The 24,323-nt window shown below is 45.8% G+C and overlaps 5 protein-coding genes across 9 annotated transcripts; 3 read left to right on the top strand and 2 right to left on the bottom strand.

The window, feature by feature from the left end:
* Positions 1–1,049: 1,049 nt before the first annotated feature.
* LOC128272055 (5'-3' exoribonuclease 2 homolog) lies at positions 1,050–11,365 on the bottom strand. Its single transcript, XM_053009781.1, has 4 exons — positions 11,291–11,365; positions 9,704–11,016; positions 8,475–9,619; positions 1,050–2,176 (listed from the first exon to the last, which is right to left on the bottom strand). Exons 1-4 carry the CDS (start codon positions 11,363–11,365, stop codon positions 1,707–1,709), a joined length of 3,003 nt encoding a protein of 1,000 aa, XP_052865741.1. The 3' UTR covers positions 1,050–1,706.
* Positions 11,366–11,607: 242 nt separating this feature from the next.
* Positions 11,608–13,745, top strand: LOC128272278 (transmembrane and ubiquitin-like domain-containing protein 2). 3 transcript variants are annotated; one of them, XM_053010056.1, is made up of 3 exons: positions 11,608–11,956; positions 12,142–12,384; positions 12,456–13,745. In XM_053010056.1, exons 2-3 carry the CDS (start codon positions 12,183–12,185, stop codon positions 13,484–13,486), a joined length of 1,233 nt encoding a protein of 410 aa, XP_052866016.1. In that variant the 5' UTR covers positions 11,608–11,956; positions 12,142–12,182; the 3' UTR covers positions 13,487–13,745. The 3 variants fall into 3 exon arrangements, with proteins under 3 accessions (XP_052866016.1, XP_052866014.1, XP_052866015.1); XM_053010054.1 differs by having other exon boundaries at positions 12,067–12,384; XM_053010055.1 differs by having other exon boundaries at positions 12,030–12,384.
* Positions 13,746–14,036: 291 nt separating this feature from the next.
* LOC128275409 (uncharacterized) lies at positions 14,037–17,960 on the top strand. Its single transcript, XM_053013897.1, has 2 exons — positions 14,037–14,205; positions 14,267–17,960. The coding sequence occupies exons 1-2, from the start codon at positions 14,132–14,134 to the stop codon at positions 17,856–17,858; spliced, it is 3,666 nt and encodes a 1,221-aa protein (XP_052869857.1). The 5' UTR covers positions 14,037–14,131; the 3' UTR covers positions 17,859–17,960.
* Positions 17,953–22,125, bottom strand: LOC128275410 (SH3KBP1-binding protein 1). Of its 3 annotated transcripts, XM_053013898.1 has the most exons (7): positions 21,983–22,125; positions 21,663–21,898; positions 20,502–21,581; positions 20,305–20,424; positions 19,738–19,758; positions 18,966–19,234; positions 17,953–18,888 (listed from the first exon to the last, which is right to left on the bottom strand). In XM_053013898.1, exons 1-7 carry the CDS (start codon positions 22,114–22,116, stop codon positions 18,238–18,240), a joined length of 2,511 nt encoding a protein of 836 aa, XP_052869858.1. In that variant the 5' UTR covers positions 22,117–22,125; the 3' UTR covers positions 17,953–18,237. The 3 variants fall into 3 exon arrangements, with proteins under 3 accessions (XP_052869858.1, XP_052869861.1, XP_052869862.1); XM_053013901.1 differs by lacking the exon at positions 19,738–19,758; XM_053013902.1 differs by lacking the exon at positions 19,738–19,758 and having other exon boundaries at positions 20,502–21,376; positions 21,665–21,898.
* A 583-nt stretch (positions 22,126–22,708) lies between these two features.
* On the top strand, positions 22,709–24,305 carry LOC128272478 (CAAX prenyl protease 2). Its single transcript, XM_053010296.1, has 2 exons — positions 22,709–22,913; positions 22,982–24,305. The coding sequence occupies exons 1-2, from the start codon at positions 22,747–22,749 to the stop codon at positions 23,733–23,735; spliced, it is 921 nt and encodes a 306-aa protein (XP_052866256.1). The 5' UTR covers positions 22,709–22,746; the 3' UTR covers positions 23,736–24,305.
* The last annotated feature ends 18 nt before the right edge of the window (positions 24,306–24,323 follow it).

Raw genomic sequence — 24,323 nt, 5'->3', positions numbered from 1 at the left:
GCTACCAAATCAAAGATGAGATACACCATTCGTAGAGATGCAGGACGTTGACTCTTCGACTAACTCGGGTAGTGCAGTAAGGGCCTAACTTGCGCGTCTTCGTGCCAGTATCCCGCATGCCATTGGCGATCATAATCCTGAATCACAATCGCCATCCATATCAGCATCAAGTTACGCGGAAAAAACGTTTCCCATCGATTTTTGGACCGATTCCCGGCTATCCTTTTGACCACGACCTACCATCGGATAGGGGTGGAACGACCCAAGAGTGCGACAAGTCGGGCGCGCCAGCCTCGAGACAGCCCCGCTACACAGCTACGGTGCACCCGCAGCGCATAATGCGCCCGGAAAAATCTCCGGGTGCCGTGGCTCGAAACAATAGGATGACCTTTACCACTCGATTGTTCCACGACCGAAGTCGAACGGCGCAAAGATTGAGAAAAATTTCTTCTGCACAACATAATAAGTGTCAAAAGATCGCGAGAAAAATCGTCGAGTGCTTTCCTTGCCGATTGCGGAAGGAGTTTGATTCTCTCGTGGTTCCCAGCGATTTTTCGTTTGTTTCTTTCACCAGGCCACCGGGAAATCGCGGCCCCAACCGCGGGGTACTTTTATGATTCTCGTTTATGGCGCGTTAAGGACATCGTGAGAAATAACGAAAAAACAAAACCCTCCCCTAACTGGGAACTCAGTAGATAAGTTTACACTTTTAATCGGCATTACCATGATGGTCCGTTCACGTTCAAGATGGGGTGCTGGTAATATTTATTGACATGTTACGTTTTTATGCAATGTTTTTGTGGTTTTGTTAATTCAATTTTGCAAAAGTTGGCATTAAAACTTCCAACTATTCCAGATTAGTTCAGACATAAGTTTTCCGATTGATTGTTTATATTATTTCTCAAAATATAACCATGCAGACCATGGCCAAATAAATGTCGATGGTTGTTCTTAAATTGCACAGTAGCAATGCCAATCTTCGTTGTGATCAAACTTTCTATGGAAGATGCGTGCATCAAGAGATAAATTTCACGTTGAAGGTGCTGTTAAACAAATGATTTATTTCATCTTCCATGTATGGTTCCATTAAAATGTGTGTGGTGTCCTCAGACACATTCCGACACGGTACCTACACCGAACACGGAACGTTTCTACGCTACCCTTTCTCTGTCCGCAGTTGTTGTTTGGTGAAGTAAGTCATTCGTTTATTTACAAAAAAAATCAATTAAAATACTCTTCCACGTCGCTATGGCGACAATCGGAATTCTAAATATGGTTACCGTTCATAGTTTTCTTAAATAAAAATACTCCACAAAAAGATATAAACTGTTCACTGACGATGTCGTCGGATTTGGTTGTTATCTTTTCCTAAATCTGTTTTTGTTTTCTAGCTCCACGCTTCCCTTACTTTCGAATCATTTTCAAAACTACAAATCACCACACCAATTCGTTTTGTACTCTATCGAAACGGGAAGCAAGAAAGAGGGGAATTCGATTTTCACGATCCGACAATTTGCCTTTTTCGACAAACTGCGAATATTTTAATGCAGAGTCGCTAATCAATGTTATGCCATACCTTTTAAATTTAATTTTATGCCGCCATAGTTGAGTCTGTGTGATCGGTGGTTCAAAGCACCAACTTCCAATACCGCGACACACTTATCCAGTCATCGTTTGAACTGGTGCCGTATCGCTAGACTTAGTTCTTAGTACTGCTTCCGTTGATTATAACGGTTTCCGCCCCCGTAACGGCCACCGCCTTGCTGGAACTGTCTTCCACCGCCATTACCTCCTCCTCCTCCACCTCCTCTTCCGCCACCGCGATGGTTGTTATTATTTCGTCCGCCATTGTTGGCCATCCAGTTGTTAGCGGAGTTACTATTACCGGTGTCGTAGTTGTACTGGACTTGGTTGGCGAACGGATTCGGGAGGGCAGTGCTCGGAATTGCCTGGGAATGGCGCGAAATTTCACGTACCATCTGCTGCTGGTACTGCTGAATTTGGCTGCTTAGCTGCTCAAACACACTCCGGTTTTGTGAGCCAGCAGCATCGTTAAACGGTTGGTTTGCGTTGGTTGAATTATTGGGCTGACGGTCCTGTTTGTTACGCCAGTTATTGCTGCTACTGCCTGAACTGTTACTGCCCGTGTTGTAGCTTGAGTAGTTGTTGTAAGAATCTGAAACGATGCCAACAATCATGCACGATCATTATTATCATAGGTTCTGTCGAATGCCCAGAGGAAAAATAAATTGACGTGAGCACGTACTTTTTGAAATTGTGTTTTTGAATTTAAAAAAAACTTGAAATAACGGCACAATAAGAAGAACTACTACTTTAGGTGAATTTTGTGAACGGTCGATGGGTAGATCGATATGAAAACTCACTCTATCAATCAAATATTAACAATATAATTATTCGCAAACATATATTATCACAGTACAATACTAATGCTAGTTATTTGCTTACGCAGTGAACTAAAGGGCAGTAAATTGATAGCACAGCATAGCGCGCCCATCGTTTGGTAAACGAAGCGCATCCGATTTGCCAAATTATCTCCGAAAGAAGCGCAAAATTTGAACCGTGTGCTCCGGTGAATGCTTGGCGTGACAAAAGGACACATTTGTCCCCAGAGACTCCACGCGTTCACGGGTATCTTCGCTCAGTATCTTTAAACTCAACGTTCACCACATACTTCTGGCTTTACCAGTGTCATGGCGCCTGAACCCAAACTCCGGACCTCGTAAGTGTGAAGCTCATGCTGGTTTCCCGCTCATGCTGGCCGAATGCGAAAACGAAAATCAAACCACTCAACACGCTTGTAGCATAATTATGGCCGTATGCCTTCACCCAACCTCCCGTGGGCCCGGCGGGGGAAGCGGTACAACAACGCTAACAACGCCCACCGAGAAGAATAGAGGTCAATATGCATTCAACCGGCGACGATTTTCAACCATGTGCAGCCGCTGGTTCGAAGAGCCATCAAACTTTTGTATCGCACCGTTGTTAGGCGCTCCCAATGAATGAATGCGGAAAATGTTGAAGTGGAGATCCTCACGAACAGCGGGATCAGACCGCGGCCATCCGTTCCATCCCTCCGCGTTCTAGTGCAGGTCGAAGGACACCGGGCCGTGCGGACTGAACCACCATCCCGATGTCACGAAGCAGGGTCGTCCTCACTGGCAGGACGACCGGAAACCACAACACTCACGCGCAAGAGCTGCCCGTCGGTTGCTGAATGGCGACAATTTGCACCAGCCCAACATACTCTTCTCCACGGTCCACGTCGCATTTGGAAAGCATCTTTAACTTAGGTTTTCCATTTTTGTGTTCTGCGAAACACTTGTTTGGTGGGAGTGCCCATGTGTTTTCGTCAGTTTGAATCCACAAAGACGAAAATGTTCCTCACAGTGATGTCAAATGAGATAAAGTTGCTCTACACTAGGTGATCTGTCCTCCGTCAACATCATTCTATTATTTGACGGAATTTATCGTGAAATCCATATTGAAGCACTAAGCCACTGGCAAACTGAAGAGAGCACTGAAAACCAGTTACGCATCGGCAGCAAATGAGAATGATACCTCCCATTCGCTCGCGACGATGGCGATCGCCATTTCCTCGCATCATTAGCAGTATTATTCGGCAACAATAAACGAATATGATGAGCCTCACAAAAAATGCACGCGAGAATTTCGTGCCGCCCAGTGGGGTCCGTGCGTTGCGCACAGTGGGTGCAGAAAATCGTTTGACTTATCGTCGCCCCGGACAATGTGGCCGCCTCAGTGGCCGAGGCCACAGGCGCAGCCTCGTGACGCGACACGAGATTTTGGCCACCATTCGACTCTAACAAATGTTCATCACAACCCGCGCCCAAAGGAGTACCCGCGCTTTGTGCTGCTGAAGTGCACTTTCCACAGCTTAAATGGGCCCGCCGCCGCCATTAAGCCTCTCAAGATCAATTTGCAATTGATTGTCTGATTGTCGCCCCACGGAAAACAGACCACATCCACTGTGCGGTGCGCGGGCACGGGAAACACGGAAAAACACCGCTGTGTGCAAATACGCACACTTCACACACACCCAACACTAATGCTTTCCCTCATGGGGCCCCGCCCGTCGTAGGCTTTTGGGGAGATACCACCAACGCCACCAGCTTAGCCATACGAGAGCGATTACAAGCTGTAGTCGAATGGACGTTTGCAAAAGTCCACTAGAACCATTCTGCTGGTGGTTCAAAAAAATATGTACGTTCTTTTTATGCCCTTGGTCCATCATGAGCAAAGTTACAGGTGAGGGGCATTGTGAATGTTGAATACACTTAAACAGGAGTTTTCAAACAAACAACAAATATGAAGTTTCGCTCACTAGAAGAGAATTTTTAACAAACAAGAAGTAACATAACATTTTATTGTTTATTGAATTTCGTCCTACAAATGAGGTGTTCTTGTGCTCCCAAATCTAACACCTTCTATGCCATTACCCACTTATTTGCCTTTATATCATTTGCGCATATTTATAACATTGTAAAGAGTGTGTTGGCAATAAGTTCAGCCTTTAGTACCATCTGATCTAAACTATATCGTTTAGTATTGTCAGTACCAGCCCAGTATATTGCAAAATATTAAATCTTTAAACGGCCACGGCCCGTAATCAGAGCATGTGCTAAATATGATCGGTGACATGGCAATCGGTACTGTTGTTAAGCCCAACAGTGTTGTGTAATATCAAAGCGAAGCAATTACCAACTAAAACACGGCAAAAGGGTTCGAGTACTTCTAACAAGTTACAGTTAGATCGCAAGATTCCTCAATCTACCCGCTTGAATCGCGAATATTTGGTTTTATCGGCCATATTTTCAATCTGAAAAATCAAAGCAACCACTACCGCGATAAATTGATACTCTCGTAAATCTTAACAAAAAATCAATAAATCGAAAAATAACTGATGTTTGCCACATTATTACACATATTTACAAAATTATGCAAGAAATCATAGTGCGAAAACTTCTAAAAATACGAGTGAATAGAGTGCCACAAATAAATCAAAGTAGTCTTTGATCGTAGCACAGCTGAAACTAACAGGAGAGGTAACATCCGCCATTGATGAAGCACACGGGAAGCTGAGCACCGAATCAAACGAACTGCCCCGGAATATCAGGAGATCAAACGATACATAAAACATTCAATGGCCCTCACGGTTGATCTGGTGCGTAAACATCTTCCAAACCATGCCCAACCAGGTGACAAGAACGACAGTAGCGATCTAGATCCCCACTATGTGAAAGCCGAAAGCTAAGTCGGTAATTAACCAGAACATCGTAGCGATCTCCCGTACACCCGGAAAGGCCACCGAAAACGAGCGTCTGTCGGTAAGGATCATCCTTTTTTTCCAACAGTCTGCAAAAGAACTGGACTAGGGAGAAAGCGGCTTTGGTTGCAAAATATGTCGTCCGTTTGTATCATAAGCAAAAATCTCGCCAACTTGTCGAGAGGTAATTTGATACCGATTCGTAAATCGGTGGAAAATGATTAGGAAAAGGTGAGTGAGAAGAACGCAAGAATGAGAATGGGCGTTACATGATCGTAAGGCACGGTTTGTTTGCAAACAAATACCCTACGGGTGCAACAGGAGAACGCAAGAGGAACGACGAATGTAAACACAAGCAATACACAAAAAAGGATCATCTCTATGGGAGAATAAAAGTTAACTCTGGCCTGTGTTATCACTCTATCGAAATCCTTGTTACGCACCAAAAAACGGATCCTTGCCAAGCCGTTCAAAACAAAAGCCAGAATATAGCCTGGTACGACACGAAAATAGGGGAACCGTAAATAGGGCAAGTGATCCTCCGACACACGGTCCAAAGACGGCAATAGCCGTGCGGCCCCGGTTTGTTAATCCTCAACCACGGGTCCGATCCTTTTCCTCACAATACGGCGCTCGACTACTGATATACGAGATCACACAAACACAAATACAGGGTGCGCTATGCTTGAATCATAATTGAACCTATCATTATCCGGGTCTTTAACGTATTGTGTGCAGAGTGATCACTTTCGCGGTTTAACCGACGAAACATAAGTGGAGAAGGTGCCACCAGTAGTGATCCATTTTTCTGTTCCTGTAATTTCGTTACGCCTTCTAGCGAAACAATGTTCTCGTTCGACGAAGGTACACGCCACAACACGGTCTGTACAACGGTCACGGAAGCATCATCACAAACGTGAACCACATCACGCACCGTGTTTCGATAGACTGGCAACAGGAAGACAATACGTTCGGTAAGGACACTCCTATTTTTATCCACACCGTGGGTTCGATGACGGCTTTCACCTCTCTCCTTTCTTCCGTTAATAGGAAAGAAAATGCTATGATACACATCATCACAAGTACTTTTGATCCACAAAATGCGTAGGTGCACACACATTAGGGTGTTTTTATATCAATATTCCAACTCCCTTACCCAAGACATATCCCATCCACACGACATCCCTTTAGTACTTGGCCACACACGCACGAAGAAAACATTCACTTCGGGTAGACTGATGATGATGATGTGTTCTTTTCTACTACATTTTATCACTCCAGGACCCGTGTTCCATTGAACGTCACAAGGTTTGTGCCCGTGCATACATTTTACAATCGAATCTGGTAGGACAGGCTTTTTTCTCTTTCCATATCCATATTCAATGGGGACAGATTTTATTTTTCATTGTTTTTCTATTACTCGTACAGGCATCGCAGGATTCTGGACGAGAAGAGATGAACTGCTTCGAAATAACCCGTCAGCCCCGTCGAAATAACCCGTCACCAGACCCGACCCGTCTGGTGTCCCTGATTGCGGATACCGGAATCTTTTCCACGTACCCGTACCCGAGTCGGAGAACCCCTTTCTAAGAAAAAAAAAACATGGATGGATATCCTTTAAATCTTCCAGTTAAAAGCCGTCATAAAAAGTAAAAAAATAGATCTAATTGGGAAGAGGTTGTTGAGAGTAAAAAGCATGCTTTCTGGGAAGAATGGAAATAAAACCGTTTTCATAATGTTCTTCAATGTTATTTGTCACCTTTTCGAACACCTCAATGTTATTTGTCAACACAGTGAATACGAAAAATGTTTCGAAGGAACAAAGATACAATCAACGATAAGCTTTCGATAATGTTTCCATTTGATTAGTCAATAGTTACCATTTAATAGGTCAATAGTAACCTGATTCACATCACATTCCATTCAGCCTTATTAGAGAATTTCATACATTTTGTTTCGCCTCGGAAACGTGCCGTTCCGATTGGACGTTAACGTTAACATAAAATGATTTCGTGAACTACAGAAGGTGAATTTCGGGGAAAACAATTGAACTTTCTCAGCCGGGCTAGCCCGGGATAAGGCTATTCTGAAGTGGAGGAAATGCCACTTATCGATTAAGATAATCTCAGTATGTTAGATTAAGCTACCTATTAAGTAAATTTAATAAATACGGCCCGGTCCGTTCTTCTAAAAAAAAAAAAAAAAAATTGAACTTTCCAACCCAAACATCGTAGTTCTGATTGTAAACAAATATTCACATTATAGACAAATTAGCTGCATCGTAACGCTGTGTTCTGTAAAACATTGCTGGTTATTGCTCAGTAATTTGGTACAAATTTTCAATTGCACGATAAATCCACGCCCTATGAGGCTAAGAGCAGCATTCTCCGCGTATGTTTCTCACACAATTGCCTATGCGGAACGTGTGCTGTCAACGTGGCATGGCGAGAGTTGATGGTTCTTGGCCAAGAGCAAAGAATAAGATAGCAACTGTTCCCCCCGGCCTAGCCTGTGTCAGCGAATCGGCCTATGTACACGTTTCACGCAACCCCCAAGGCGCATTAACAACGACGAAGAAAAATCATTCACGCTGGCTTCCAAATGAAGCAACCGCTCATTAGTGGAAGATATTTCTGCGCTACCCGAAACTAGCAGCGTGGCCAACCGAGGTCGTCCCAATAGCAACTAATTAACCGAACAATATCGTCCCGAATGAAGCAAGGATGGAAAGGCGGTCGGGCGGTCGGGCCGGGTAGCGCTAGGCACCGCAAAACGGGATGCAGTCGTTCGGCTGGAGGGTTTCAGGTCCAGGCTGTGCGCGCCGAGGGAACGAAAACGTGCCAAAGTGGCAATCCAGGATGGAGACGGCGCGTCTAACTGCAGCGGCAAAACAGGAAGGAGATTCCTGTGCGCTGTAAGTGTGCGATTCCCTCGAGTGGCACTCCACGTCTATACTTGGGGGTCCCTAAAAAACGGGCGCCACCTTCCGCCGCCGTGTCACCACCACCACAATCATGAACATCATTATCTGCTTCATTCGCCTGCAATCCTCTAATTGACGCCAAAAATCGTGGACACATCGTGTAAGGCGGATTCGTTTGCACATCCGCAGGGAGGAACCACAAAAACAAATTCCAAATTTACCCTAGAAAAAAAATGCTTAACTTACCGTTACGATTTGATTCATAGCGATTGCCGCTGCCACTGTTGTCATATCCGCCACTGTTCCCTCGTCGATGCGAAGGATAGTTGTTTCTGCGACCGCCGTCATTATCATTTCCGTAACTTCCGCCACTATCGTTGCGTGAGTTGCCGTACCCGAGCCCCAGGCGGTTGTTCACCATTCGGTGACCGGCAGCACCGAGTTGTGCTCGATCGACACGCGGTCCGAACCCAATCACTGGGCCCTCCTTGGCGCCGAGTACCTTCGGCTGGTCGGTCGCATTGTCTAGCTTTCGGGCGGGAAAGATAAAATCGTCCGCAAACTTTGGATCGAGAAAGCGCACCGTCAGAACACGGTTGTCCGTTATCGCCGTTAGACCCGGTATCGGAGACTGAAGTGCGCCGCTCTGTGGAACGTTCTCCTTCGTTGGTACAATCAGCCCTTGCACACAGTCCACCGTAACTGCGATTTCGCGTTCGTAGTCCACATCGTCCCCAACGCACAGTCCGGCCAGCGTACGGTAACCGGGACTGCCGGGAACCACGAACAGTTTCGCGTCTCCATTAATGTTGCGCAGCTTTTCCTCTTCCGTTAGCAGCGGTACCTTCGGATCGGTGGCCCGGAACAAACGCTTCTCATCGACGAACGGCAGTAGCGCCACACCCTGCCATGCAAATTTTTTCCCATTCAGATCGATGTGGAAATCGATCGGATAGAAGTCGATGATCGGACTACGCGGATCGACCATTAGCTCCGCAAACGCACTAGGCACGTGACTGCGACTGGCTGCCGGAAAGACGCCCATCAGCTGCTGCAGTGGTTTGAACGGGGTGCCCCGATCGAAATGTGCGTTCACGTTCTCGAGGTGCTTGAAATCGGACGCGAACGGTGCGTAATGGTACGGGAAGTACCACTCCCAAGACGCGCATCCCTGATAGTAGTATCGCAACACCCAGCAGAGGCCACGCACGTACTCCCAGGCGACCGTCTGCCGGAACTTGGTATTCTGGGGCGAAACGTCAAACTTCGACTCGTAATACCGATCCTTAAAACCATCCTCCCACAGTCGCACCTCATCTGGTGTTTCTTGTTCCTCTGCATCCGCCACCGTGACCGCCAGTGGTTCGTCAGCCTTCCGTTTAGTACCGCGCGGTCCCGGTTCATCACCGCTCGCTCCACCGCCGCCACCACCGTTTCCTTTTCCGTCACCGGATGGAGCATTTCCAAGCATACGAAAGTGAGCCGCTTCTTGGCGTGCATTTACAATTGCCTGTGGCTGAACCCCGCGACCGAGCGGTGTCGGGGCAAACTGTGAGTTGTTCATGTGCTGGAAGTTGGGCCGCTGCTGCCTTTCCTTTTGCAAGCGCATGCGTTTGTTGCGCTCCTTGAAACGATCCTCGCCCACCTTTCGCTGGCGGAAGATTTCGTCCTCCGCATACCCTAGATCGGTCATGATCATCTCAACGCGATCGAGCAACACAGCGCCGGAGTCCGTTAGATAACCGCGTGTTTTGTACACGCACTTTTTGTACAGTGTCACGAGTCGATCGATCGCATTCTCCCGTATCTCCAGACTGGGCAAATGAGGCAGGAAGTCGTTGCCAACGAAGAAACACATAAACACCCAATCGTCGATGACTCGCTCGAAATCGTACGCGAACGGCAGATTCGGCATATCGAGCTCCTTCTGCAGGTACTCCTTCAGTACGTTCAGGCGGACGAATATGAACTGCGTTTCCTTGCCCGGGCCGGGCGGTGTTTTCATCATCTCCCGCTCCGACTGCAACCCGGTGCAGTCCTTCATTACGTGCCCTATTTGCTGGCAAATGTCACACGGTCGGTCCTTGTTGGGAAGGAACTCCTCGCGAATGATTGTGAAGTGCGTTTCATGGGTCGCCAGACCCAACATGATAAGATCCGCATCCGCGCCGCACAACACATGGTGCGTGTTTGGATCGTAGTCCGCCTGTACACGCTGCTTTCGAATGTAGTCCATAATTTTGTGCTCGCCTTCACCGGGCACATTCGCGTCGGAAAGGATCACTTTCAAACCCTTCCAGCCCGGATAATTATTCATGCGATCATGAACATAGTACTGGAGACATTTGCTTAACCGGTCCATAAACGGGGTGCCGGGTGTGATACAGTTCGAGTCGAAGTGGCTACCTTTCTCCTTTTCCGGAGGTAAAATTGCACCCTTTGCCGCAAGCTCTTCGCGGACTCGCGCCATCTCGGCTGCCTTTTCGGCCGCCTCTTTCGACGCACGGAAACGGCGTGATCGTTGCTGATTCATCTTAGCCCGAGGCGCAACACCGTCGATCGCCATGTACAGCACTTTTCGGGGCCGCACAATGTTCATCAACCGATCGATGCACTCGAAAATGGCAACCATCATTTCGTCTTCATTCTTCGGCGCCGGTTTGTCCTCCGGATGTGTGCACGGATGTATGATACCATTCATATCCAAGTATAAATTATCAAACTCAACCCGGTTTGGGTTGGGCTTACTCATGTCCTCGTACTGCACGTTGCCATGATCGTCAGTGTTCTGCAAAAATTAAGCATTGGTTGAAAGAAAGCCAAACAGAAAGCCAATCAAAACAATGTCGGCTGCGTTCGTTGCTATCATCACAGCAAAACATTGTCCACGGAGTAGCAATAACGAAATATATTTCCGCGCACGAAACCGCGATAGGTTTTTGGTGTGCTTTGAAACAATGATGATATGTTGATTGCCGGTTTCATTACAATTTAGAAGCATCTATGGTCAAGTACCGAATAACAACAAAACTCTTGCCGACATTGCTACTTGCTATACTGACCTTCTGCTCGACGCATTCGATTATCACGGAAGGGTATTTACGTGATAACCACCGAAAGAATGCTGGTACTCCCATGCTATGGCCGAACTGTGTGAAGGCAGTGAAACTGTGAACGTTAAAACTAAATTCGCGCTTTCACAACTAGCTTATTCTAACCAAATTACTACTCTTTTTACAATTCACACGCGACAACTTTTGACAGCGGCACCTGAATTGACATTTCTGAATTGAACATTGAAGTAGCTGCGTACTTACGTGACGTCAAAACAACGAAAGTACGCAGCCATACTCGCGTGAAGGAAAATGGCAAGAAAATAGAACAATGTCAAATGTCAGAGTGTGAAAATTCGTGAAAATAAACACGATTCTCCCGATTCTTTCGCGGTTGAACATGTTGTAGAGCAACTATTCCCGCTGCGTGTGTTATTGACCAGCTTACTTCGTCAGTTCGGCGAATTTCCTAAGTTCGATAGCAATTCAAAGGAAAAAAGGTCTCCGTGGAACCTGCTTGAACATCTGCCGTAGCCGTAGACCTTGTGAATGCGAATGTGCTCTCCCGTGTGTGCACGTTATTCATCATTCCTTTCGAGCCTTCTATCCCCAAACTCCAAACAATCCCGTTAAATACGGTAAAACCAATAGACGAAGGAACAGGAATTGGCTTATGTAAGTTCAGCTCCCCATGTTCGATTGTTGTTGTTTACATTCCATTTGCGATGTCATCATCTTTGTGCGTAAGGGCTGTTCGAAACGATTTCTCTTTTGTTTCTTACCAGGATGTGCTCCTTTTCTTATTCTGTTCGGTGGATACATTGAAAATCTGTTTACTGGAATATCATCGTCGTCTGTAGGGCTGGGCCGTGCCGTCGGAAAAAAGACGCCAATAAGGGAAATGTTGCCCTTTCTAGATGAGACCGACGAGCTCTTTAACTACTGGATTCTACGGGCTTTGCTGATAATTGTTGTTTATTTGGCCTGGCGCTCGACCTACGTTCGAGAAGATCGTCCCAATGCACAAGGTGCAGTATTAGTAATTGAAAACAATTTACGCCGTTTGAATACGATTCCTCAGCACAGCGTAACGACAATCATTTGTGAGTATTTTCTCGAACGTAACCAAAGAGGTGTCCCGGCTGAAACGTATGCATTCAATTTTCCTTTTAAGTGCGAAGCTCATCGCAGCAGTCTAACATCTCGAACGTTACGGAAACCGAGGAGCTGGACCTTGAGAACGATAGCATAGCCTCGTCAATCGACAACATCACGCAATCGATTCTTACGGAAGCTTCCGAGTCGGCAACGGGGCTGGATTTGAGCGACACAGAAGGTTATCCGAGTCCGCACGTAGTGGTTGACACATTCGACGACACTGGACCAGAAGAAATCATTCGCCAAATGGATGCTGGCGATCAAGAAAGTAGTGCAGGCGAAGTACCCATAGAATTGGAGTCGTCGACCTCAGCGGAACTTCGACAACGCAAAACCGGTAACAAGGGACAAAACGAGCCCAATAGAACAAATTCAACGGAAAATACCAACGTTGGTGCCTTGGGAAGCACGAGTAAGGCCAGTAGCAGCACCGGAACGATGTCTGCAGTGGTGAAACCAATTCGCATTAAGCTTAAATACTTGAACGATGATTCAAAGCTAGTTGAGGGTAACCTGAATGAGGGTATCGGCGAGTTCAAGCAGCGCAACTTCACCGTCGAACTGGGGGCGCAAAAGCTGGTCCGACTGGTGTTCAACGGACACGTGCTACAACCCGATACGAAAACATTGGCCGCATGTGGACTGTTCGACAACTGTGTTGTGCACTGTTTAATACATAACCAGAAATCATCACTTAATGGCGGTGACCGACCAACAAATGGAACATCAAATGGGGACCATCGCTCGCAAAGTAGCAACGGTAATCTGTCCGAATCGGGCGATGGTCACGATGGCATCACTGCGGATGGGCGCGATTCGAACGGACATCCCACCAATAACACACGGTCCGGAACGCGGTACGGAACTTACTTCATCTACATAGGAACGCTGGCGGTAACGGCCGTCATACTGTATGGTTGGTACTGCCGTTTTCACTACGGACATTTGTTCAACCTAAACTCCACGATTGGGCTTATTGTGACTACCACCACTTTTCTTATTATGATGCCGACCATTATTCTAGCGGATAGCAATACACCAAACTAATCAAACACGATGGAGGCGGTGTAATCAGCGGCATCAGAAGCAGGACTGGAAAGCAGCGAATGTTTGCTAATCTTCTGCTTTCCTAATTTGTGCCCAATGTTTGTAATATCATCCCGCTGACTTTCTTCAAAAGGTGGCCAAAATCAATGGCGGAAAATCTTATAAATATTTTGTTTCTTTTTTAACATTATCCGTTCGTTTCGGCATCTCTACGTGCTTCTTGTTTTGTACATATTGTGATCCAATAAAAGACAGAATTAAAAAAACAACTGCAGGCAAGTGAGCCTTGTTTGAAACGCATTTTCTCTAGTTTTACATGTGCGCACGATAAACTAATGTGGTTTGAAGGTAACTTGGAAACGTATTCTGCAATGAATAGACTCGTCACCTAAAAATAGTAACAGCAACAGTTTTGCCTGCAGATTTTGAAGTGTAGTTCCCATTCACTGTCACCTTGCCAGCAAAGATGACTCACTACATACTTCAATACTACAACATTGTTAGTAGCGCACTGTCAATGTTCAGCATAAAGAAGTGTAGTAGATTAGAATTCACTGGTTGCAACCTGATATTTGGAGAAAAATAAAATTGTCTTTATTTCTTTGATAAAGTACCTTCGCAGCGGTAGCAGAAAGAAGCAGTGCAATGGACGCATCGTTTCCCGGTGAACCAGAGCTACGGAAAGCTTTTGATGCCTTTTCAATCTGGGTGCTTACTCAGTAAGGCACTAGAATGATCTTTTATAGACAAAACTACATAACTTGACTTCTATATTTACAGATACATTTCGTTACACACCACAATCAAACTGGTATGCGGTCAAAATATAAATCAGAAGCTGAGGAACTACCTTGTGGCTCTTGTGGTTCATCTTAAAACTCGTAAAACGGAGCTTCTTATTTTGGAGCATCGTCTTACCTTACGGGACTATGAAGAAAGCTCACGCTCATTTCAAAACTATGTATCAAGCAAAGCACATGAATACTTCGGCATCTCGACAGCCACCAGTGTGAAGCATTATCTGAACATCTACAACGAGTGGCCAGCAATCGAAGCCACAGATCCCAGCATTGTTGTGCTGAAACTTTGCGATTTGAATCTTTCCATTTTAGCGGCTATTCCACAAAACGTACTTTGTGCCATTAGTAGCATTCGTAAGCACACGGAAGCAAAAGATAGATGTGTGTATGAAATACGTTTTTCAAACGGGAAAACACTTCGAAAGATATTGCAAGAAGCAGTATCACTACAGAGCGAGTCCACTAAAACACTACCTATTGAACCGTACTATTTCACTGAGCCAGATCCGTTGAATGGTATCAGTCTCCTGGATTTGGCCGATGATCTTAACGCAGATTGTAAAACAGCTGCACCGTTCGGATTGTTCATCGTACGGCAAGGCACTCTCGACGACATTAAGCGATACATCAAGAAGAATTGTATTGATCGTGAAGAAGACTTGATACCGAGTACTTGGTTTCTTGTAAGCAATACAACCGCATTCGAGGATACCTTTCAGACCCATGAAACCGTTCACGAGGTCAGTTATCTGCAGGACTACGGCATAGTGTTCTGGTTACGTAGCAAAGGAGCGCAGACAGCAATTGCAAAGCATTTCACCATCAACTTTGACGATCAGTATGATTCCGTTCCTCCTGCACCCAGTTCGATAAATGTGCTCATATCAAATGAAACCAACGGAAGCACTACCTACTTGCAAAATCTCCAAATCACCTCAAAACGGTCTCATCCGTTCCGGATAACCACCCGGTTGAATGCTTGGGACGTAACAGACATCTTGCGCCAACAGAATACACGTGTGGAGGATGCTCTGTGCCACTTATTCTGTGCATCTACAGAGCTGGAATGTTTTGCAGTCAAAACCGGACAATTGCTCCTTCTAATAGACCATGCAACAAAAGAGTACTGCTCCTCGAAAGAGATAAACCTGTTGGTAAACTTTTTGAACAACATTGTCCACATAGCCGGTCCCCGTTTATCCGTATGGATAGTTGGTGATGATTTCTTCTGGGAAGCGATCGTAGCTAATTCCGTCAACCCGGTTGCTAAACATACCCTACCAGCGTTAAACGAAGCAGAACAGAGAAAATGCTTGGAACTACTCGTAAAAGATTCTTGTGAAGATGTACAAACCATTTTAGAAAAAGCGGTCAACAACAACTCCCGACAGCAAGAAGAAAACGTACTGGGTAACGTGTTTTTTATCTTCCTAATATCGGAGGCGGTTAATAACGGGGGCCAAAGCAAAACAGCGGCGTCTTTTTCGTACACTGCCTTGCAGGAACATTTCATTGGGAATCATTTAGGTGCGGCAGGAAGCGCTAGACTGGAGCAGTTGGAAGAAGAATGTTTCAGTTGTGCAATGGGAGATTTGACCATTGCGAAGAAACAAGTAAGGACGATCAATATGCACCGTGCGTTGCGTAATCTATTAGCAGCCGAGTATCTGTTACACCATCCCGAAAAAATTGATATCAAAGCGTACAGGACTGTCGGTCGTAAGTTGATCGATGAGCTCCTTTTTCGTCACTGTCCACTGGCTATGGCAGTTCTGCATCACGACGTCGAGAGAGCTCGCGGAATGCTACAACATTGTACTCCCAAGAACCTGCTGTCTATTACCGACTGCTTGCAGCGCAATCTTTTGCACATCGTTCATCAGTCGGCGGAAATAATGGATTTACTACTTTCGACCAACGGCTTTGCAATAGAACAAAAATGCCCACAGTTAAACAACTGGACGCCCCTGCAATTGGCAGATGATGGCGAAGATTGGCCCATTGTCGATAAGTTACTGGCGAACGGAGCGAATTCCAGTTCAGTTTTAAAACTCCACACCATGTCAACGCCAGAACTAAGCGCGACATTTGACGTGTGCATCTCCGGTAACTATGTGGCACTGATCGAATGGTTTTTAGAGAATCGAACAGACCTACAGATTAGTCAATACAACATCTACAACCTGTCGGTGTTTAACGAGTTTGACCAAAGCCTTATATTCCGCCTTCTGGCGCTGGCCAAGGAACAAAAATTACCAGACCGCGAACCGCCGTACAAATTTATCTGGGACAATTCGGCGCTCGACAATGCCGTCGCAGATAACAGATACGAACTAGCAGCGTTTCTAGTAGAACATCTGGCATTCCAACCGACGCCCGAGTTTCGTGAGCTAGAAAATGCTCATTTGGACACACTTAATTTGCACGACTATGAAACACTCTTTGACCTTTGTCGGCGCGGAAAGCTAAACGAAATGTGCAGCATCATGGAGGAAAAGTCTCTCGACCCATTGCACGAATATGACGGCTCCAATCTGCTCATTTTGTCGGCTGCTAAAGGTCACCTGAAGATAGTTCAGTTTCTCTTCGAAAAGTGTGGTTTCGCCGATCGATTGGATCACAGAGATAAGCTCGGAAACAGTGCAATCTCAGAAGCGAAACTACACGGCCATGAATTGGTCGTTGAATATCTTCAGCAACATGGTGCGACACTAGATGCTTTGGAAGCGGATCTTCAATCCGATAACGTCCATAAAACTAGCTTCGAAATGCTCCTGCAATGCAATGAGGAAACATTAGCAGCACTAAGCGTAGACTACTTGCGTTTTGAATCTGGCGAACTCTTCCTGCATCATTACATCCGTTGCATCGAAGTTCCGAACCAGAAATTGTTTCGGTTTTTACTATCGCGATACGATACTGTAGATGTTCGGACATCTACGACCGATGGTGATGAAAACCAGCATGGAGAAACGGCACTTCATGTAGCGTTGCGAAGTGGGAACGAAATTTGCGTAAAAATTCTTCTTGAATGTGGGGCCAACGTGAACGCGACGAGCCACAAGCATAAGTTGTCTTCGCTACACTTTGCCATCATGAACGATGCTGTTTCGGAAAAGATGATCGAACAACTCATTGCGGGCTATGGAATCGATGTTAATGCAGTCGACGAGCGAGGAAGAACGATCGCGTTCTATTTATCACCAAACAAACGGCTTTGGCGACTGCTCATCGATCGCTATGAGCTGGATATGATAAAACCCGACAACCAGGGTCATACAGTGCTTCACCACGCGGTAATGGATAATAGTTATTTTGCTGCCGTGAAAGTGGAGTTTTTACTCCGATTTTTACACTTTCCGCAAACACACACCGATAAAGACGGTCGGCTGCCGCTACATAGAGCCGTGGAAATGAACAAACATGCCATCGTCGCTCTTTTGCTGAAATATCGTCAGGATCTTCTTCATGTACCGGACTGTAAAGGAATAACTGCGGTGCAATTGGCTCAAAAGAAGACCTATGAATCCATTAGCAAAATGTTTCTTAGTCTGCAGCAAAAATGTGACTAAGAAATTATCGTCTACAAATTGTGCTATTTAGATCGCTATAGCGGCCAACATTTTATTATACGAAAATATATCTAACCATCTGCAAAAGTGACAAATACAAGCAAGTTCAAAAAATAAAAGTTTATTTCGAGAAAAAAACAAACAATCCGATCGGGTTTTTATGGTGGAACTAGGTCTCCGATATTATTGTAGTGGAGACAAGAAAAATTGATCTGAAGGAACAGAAATGCTTTAATAGTTACTGTGTACGCAATTGTGCATTACGTAAATTTAGCATAACGAGCGTAACTACATAGGCCAAAGCTTTAAGCTAAAATCCCAGCTCCAGCTGGCAACATTCAAACCACCTCCTTAAAGCCCTCTGCCGGCGGAATAAAGATCAGTTCGGTTGTTCGGGTTGATGAGCCGCAAGTGGTGCCGCAGCTCCAACAGCACCCGCTGCTGCCACCAGTCCCACTGCCTGTCCTTGAGCACTCACTCCCGCGACTATTTGCGATGCAGCCGCCGCAGATTGGTTCAAGAACGCAACATTAAACGGTTTCAATCGTCCCACCGTATTGCTTTCGATGCCGCTGGAGAAAGCCGTTGGGCAAGGGGACATGCAAGGTGTTGAACAGTGACTGTTGCTCAGATCGCACTGATCAAGCTCCCGAATGAGTTCGTCCGCCGTCGGTCCTCCGATGCTGCGTTTGGGCTGATCCTTTCTCTTCGATATCTCAAGAGCGGTAGTCAAATCCCACATCTGTATCGCCCCGTTACAGTGGCCGGAAAGTATGAAACGTCTCGGTCGGGAACCCATGCGGGATGAGCCTTCGCATTCGTGTACGCAGAATGATGTGACTGTCGTCCCGTCGACTGATCGTATCAGGCAAATACGTTCACCGTTCGAGGCTAGCCGCACGTACAGCTGATCAGTGTCTGGTACCACCTTCTGTACGAATATCTGCTCATCGTCCTGCTCGCCAAACGGTCCGAAATCATTACCGGCCGAATAGCTATAAGTTGAATCTACTGCTTCCAAAGACACTATCTATAAAAGCGGTACAAAGAAAAGTTTAATCTCATGGTATGCTATCTACAATGAGCCGTTGCCATTGCCTTTCGTACCTTAAACGATGCTTCCGGTGTAGAGCCAGGTTGTGTAGAGATCATACCACGGAATCTTGGTACCTGCCAAGTTCGCACGTGATTGTACTCACTGCACACCGATATCAGAAACTTTTCTGACAGTGTCACTTTCGTAACCGGGCTCTGGTGCACGGTAAACGTTTGGAACAGCTGTGGCCCATGGCCTACCGTTTCCGGGTGTTGTACAATGACGCGAACAGAACCGGCTCGTGTGCCATAGGCAATTTCTATCCAGTTACCTGAGAGACCTACACAAAGACGAATAAACATACAAATGGGAACAATCCATTAAATCTAACATACCTAACATTCACAAAGAAGGAACGGTGAACAATAATAAAAAACTACCAACAAAAATCGTCAAGCCAAACACATAAATAAACCGTAACGTAACAAAATAATGCAGATTTTGGGGCCGCAAATGACATAAGCAGAGCCCCATGTATCACGAGCGTTTATATTAGGGCGGAAATAAGGGAATCACCACCGTCTCCAATTGATTAGCAACACGCATAGGTAATAAAACACAATTGACACGACAATGGACATACAAGCAGAGAATCGAATACTCTCCGTCCCAACACGAGTTTTCTCTATTTACGGCACATATACAAAAAAAAACTAATCAAAACCGAACCATATCACTGATTGTTTGATTGCTTACAAAGAACCAAAAAACGAAAAGTGCACGGATGGCGCAAAATAACCAAATTGCACGAGCAGAAGGGACACTTTGTGCGATTATCTTTACCTTCCTTAACTCGATCCGCGGCTATGTATCAGCCGAAAAGAAAAGAACATATCAGAATATCATCAAAAGAGAGGAGAAGCAAAAAAGAAGATAAAATAGAGAAAGAGAAAAAAAATAAAGTAAATCGTCCTGCACAGGGTGAAAAGAAACTATGGCTGCTGACTATAAGGATAAGCATTTAGCAGATAAGCGTGGCTGAAACATCGGAAAAATCAAAACCATAACCCTGGAGAATCCAAAGAGCTGAAACTTAAAAAATACATGTGTACTCAGCAGTGTTATTAGGGGGAGAAATGTATGCGCAACGCAAGCATCTGCAAAATTCGCAAAGTGACCCAAATCAGTGTCCTTACGTTCGGTCTTCAATGAATGGTGTTCGTTCTGTGTGAGTATGTTTCGCAACAACTAATGAACTACTGACAGTGGAGACGGTGGTGCATGTGAACTGTGGCGAGTATGGTGCAATTACATTGCGTTTTGTCTAATATGACGGTAAATACACGGATCTGAGCTACAGTAACACGCTTTCATGTACAGCAAGAAAGATAACTAATCACTTCCACCTACTTGTCGTTTTGGGTGTTAGATAGACCGATATGGCCGTGATGTGGTCATTCGATGGATCCTTGTACAGTTCCGTCACCAACAGATCGTTATCCTTCATACGCAAGGGAAACTTTTGCATGTCTAAAATGAATCAGAAAAACGGAAAAAGAATCGTTTCAGAATCACGCGAGAAATGAAGAACCGCCAAATTCGCTCACCGATATAGTAGATGGAACCATTGTTGCAACCGAGAAGTAGAAACGACCCGGCAGTATCGAAGGATAGTATCGGAACAAGGTCCTGTATCTGCCAGTGTTGTGTCATCGCATGCCAAACGCCGATCTTTCCCGAAGAAGACAGCGCAACCAACTGACTGCCGATGAAGAACAAATATTCGACGCGCACATGCAAATTGAATGTGCCCACGTCGGTCTTGCTGCCATCGTCTGAGATTCCCCACAGCCGAATCTGGCTTCCGTATGAGATTGCGACCATTTTACTGTGCGATTGTTCACCCGCCGAAGTAGCCAGGTTCATTTTGGCGTTTATTGCTATCCGCTCGATCGTCGATTCGATGTAAGGGGAGATGAAAATTTGCTGCCAGCCCGAGTAGTCTTTCAGTCGATAACAAGTGACGAAATGGGCGTACGCAACCGAAATCCAATTGTGGTGTGCCTTGATAATCTGCACACGCATCGGATCCGCCCAACCCGTACCGGTTGCACCCGGCCCAAACACCAAGCCCACCTCATTCCGTATGTACTTATTCAGATCGACGGACGAGTTGCGCGAATGGCGCATCATATCGAGCGAAGCAGTACGCGAGTGGCCGGGAACCCACTGGGATTGGCTACGGTTCCCGTTCCCGTTATACGACACACGCATATCCCAGGACGAGTTGCGAGAATGTCCCGAATGGCGCGAGCCGTTGGTGGCCGCCGTGCCACTCGCGCTTCCCGGCGAACTAGAGGATCCTTGCGAGAGTTCTGGCACACGCACCATTGATCCAGGGCGTGGGTTCGAGTTCGTATTAGCGTTGCTTGTCGATGTCGCCACCGCAGCCGTGGGCAAAGCGTTGTGCAGTGGAATTGGGTTGTTGGAATTTGAAAATTGTGAATTGGACTGCTGCTGCAGTGTCGCAGGCACTGTTTGCTGTCCAATGCCTGATGGACCGGGCTGTGGATCCGATTTTGACTGCACAGGTGTACCGGACAATACACTGTTGCTCGTCGTAACCGTCCCGGTGCTTATCGAGCTAGTCGAAGGCGAACTTATTGGCATATCTTGGATAGGAATATCTGAAAGCGAGACGTGAGTGAGGATTGAGTGTGTCACAAAAGATAAGGAATGGCTCGGACTCGAAAGCCAACAGTTCTTACTAGGGGCTGGGAGATAACCATAAAACAGTACATCGCCACAGCTGGATTGGTCCATCTCCTCACACAGCATCATCCGTTTGATCAGTGGAGCAATGTTATAGAACTCAGCCTCATGACGCAACACTCGTATATCGACTGCTTTGATGTCGATCTCTTTCGTGCGAAGATAATTAAGTATCAGACTGAACAGCTTTGGATCACGATCGATAAAAATTGCATCCGTTTCATCGCGTAAACTAAGGAGACAGATGGTTGATGAAAGCAAATTGAAATCGTTATTTTTCCGCGAGAAAACTATCGCTTTCCAGCTTTAACTTTACCTTGAGATGCGCCCGTTAAGCAGAGATGTGAAGAATGTGTCCGGAACCCAAGTTAGTGTTTGGCGTGAGGTGGAAAATCTTGTTCCACCAACGTTCAGGTGAACAATATCGCCGATATGATTGGAGTACGCCATTCCGTTGTTGCAGTTTCTCAAACCCGATCACTCTTTGGCGTACCAGATTCACCCTGAGCCAGCAAACGCAGGCCTCCGTTCCGTGGCACTGATATTTCTTTTCCCTATGCCAACCTAGCCTGCTTACCCCGTAAGCTGGTCTTAATTCGAAAGTGGTTTAGTAGTCAATTGTGAGGCCCGTACCCCAACGAACGGATCGAAACATCGATTCACTAGCTCGCCACCATGTCTGCACATACGAACGGCACATTTAGGGAGCACCAAATAATTCGTTTAAGCACTGAAGTTAATTGAGGCGACTGAAAATCTTCACAACAAAAAATTCGCACGATACGTCACTTCGAACATAGTGCCCGGTGAAAAGTGTTGCGAGATCCTCTCGCTCCGACACTTTTCACCGGGCAACAGGAACAAGACCGCGTTCAGTTTTGTTGATGTTGGCTCTGTCTGTTTTGTTTGTTGTAAGTATTTAGCATATTATGCTGTACCCGAAATATACTAACGAATAGTTTTTCTCATTTTTCACCTCACTCTTCACGACACGACGAACCTCGACAGTCGAGTAACCTAGCGCAAACGAATGCAAAAGTGGAACAGCTGGTCCTGCTCCTACAGCGTTGGGATTTGTTCATGAGGATCTGGAGTGCCGGTATGGCAAGCGATATGGATCCGGAACAGAATCCCACCGCCAATCCCGATACAATTTACCTTTCCCCGTTCGTCTCGGTCGGGGCGTGCTTTGTGATATCCGTAATTTATGTTGCCAGTCTGTACATATGGAACACCAAGCACGATCGGTAAGCATGTCTCAAGATACAAGATACACGATACAAGATAATTATCTCCACTTTGTGTTACATTTTAGTGACCATCCATCAACGATAAAACGTCGATTCTTTAGTGTCTTCGTAGTCATGCTCGTCGCTCCGTTTTTTGTGCTTGCACTATCCAGCAAGCAGGTATTCGAGCGCTACAGCTTATGGGAGATAATGGGGTTCCGGCGGGAAGGTCTTTTCACAGCTGCGGCGGTTCCACTACTGTTAACTATGGTGCTATTCCTGGGTCCCTTAAGTGTACAGCTGTCGAGCGGTGTTTGGCGGATTTACTCGGAACCTATGTACTGGATGAACGCAGTGCACAGCTTGGTCTGGCTACGTAACCACTTCGTTGCCCCACTGTCCGAGGAGTTCACGTTCCGTGCCTGTATGTTACCACTGCTTCTCCAAACCTTTCGGCCATCTGTTGCTGTGCTCATTACGCCACTCCTGTTCGGACTGGCTCACCTGCACCATATCAAAGAGCGTTTACAAAATGGGAGGCCTCTGCGGGAGGTGTTGATCGTGTCGTTTTTTCAGTTTTTCTACACCACTATCTTTGGTATTTATTCGGCGTACTTGTTTGTACGTTCAGGACACTTCGTTGCACCCTTCATTGTACATGCATTCTGCAATCATATGGGATTTCCCGACGTCCAGGAAGTGCTTTCCCAAGGGGACCACAAAAAATACATTTTTATTGGAACTTATGTACTAGGTCTCGTCGGATGGATCATTTTTCTCCCAACCCTTACCACACCAGGTTGGTATGCGAACAATCTATTCTGGGAGTGGCAACTATAATAGGCTGTGCTGGGGCTGAAATATTCTTGTGCCATTGTCAAAGTATCACTATCAAATGTTGCATCCATTAGATAAATAATCTTTCCGTGTTGTGTGCCCCGTGCGATACTAGCCAGAGTCAGCATAACTTTGTCTATCTAACTTCCTCCTCTCCCTGTAATTCACTCGTTAGAATGTTCAAATGGTTAGGTGAATTCTGTGAAACTAAGACAGTCTAATGTAACATTAAAAGTATTGCTGTGCAGCATTTCGTGTAAGGAACACAGATTCTAAGTCCAACATAACTAGCGCCACTTGGTCAGATACACAACCGATTCAACATCGAATAAGAAAACGCCAATAGCACCAGAAACCGCCTTGATTTCAAAGATGGTCTCGATGAAGATGATTATGGACAGGTAAACTGGTCTTTACTAGTTAATAACTCGTAAATAACGAATACACGACATTTAAATGTACATTTCAATACAGTGCCCTTCGAATTGATAGACAAAGCTGGTATGTCGATAGATTTATACGCTTTTTATCGTGAAATAAATTACGTTTGTTACAAATGTTTTCTACGCTCATTACAACACATTAACAACA

This window comes from Anopheles cruzii, chromosome 3 (genome assembly GCF_943734635.1).
Source record: "Anopheles cruzii chromosome 3, idAnoCruzAS_RS32_06, whole genome shotgun sequence".
NCBI classification, from domain to species: domain Eukaryota; kingdom Metazoa; phylum Arthropoda; class Insecta; order Diptera; family Culicidae; genus Anopheles; species Anopheles cruzii.
Note: the sequence above shows the minus strand (reverse complement) of the source record. Positions and strands in the feature narration are given on the sequence as shown.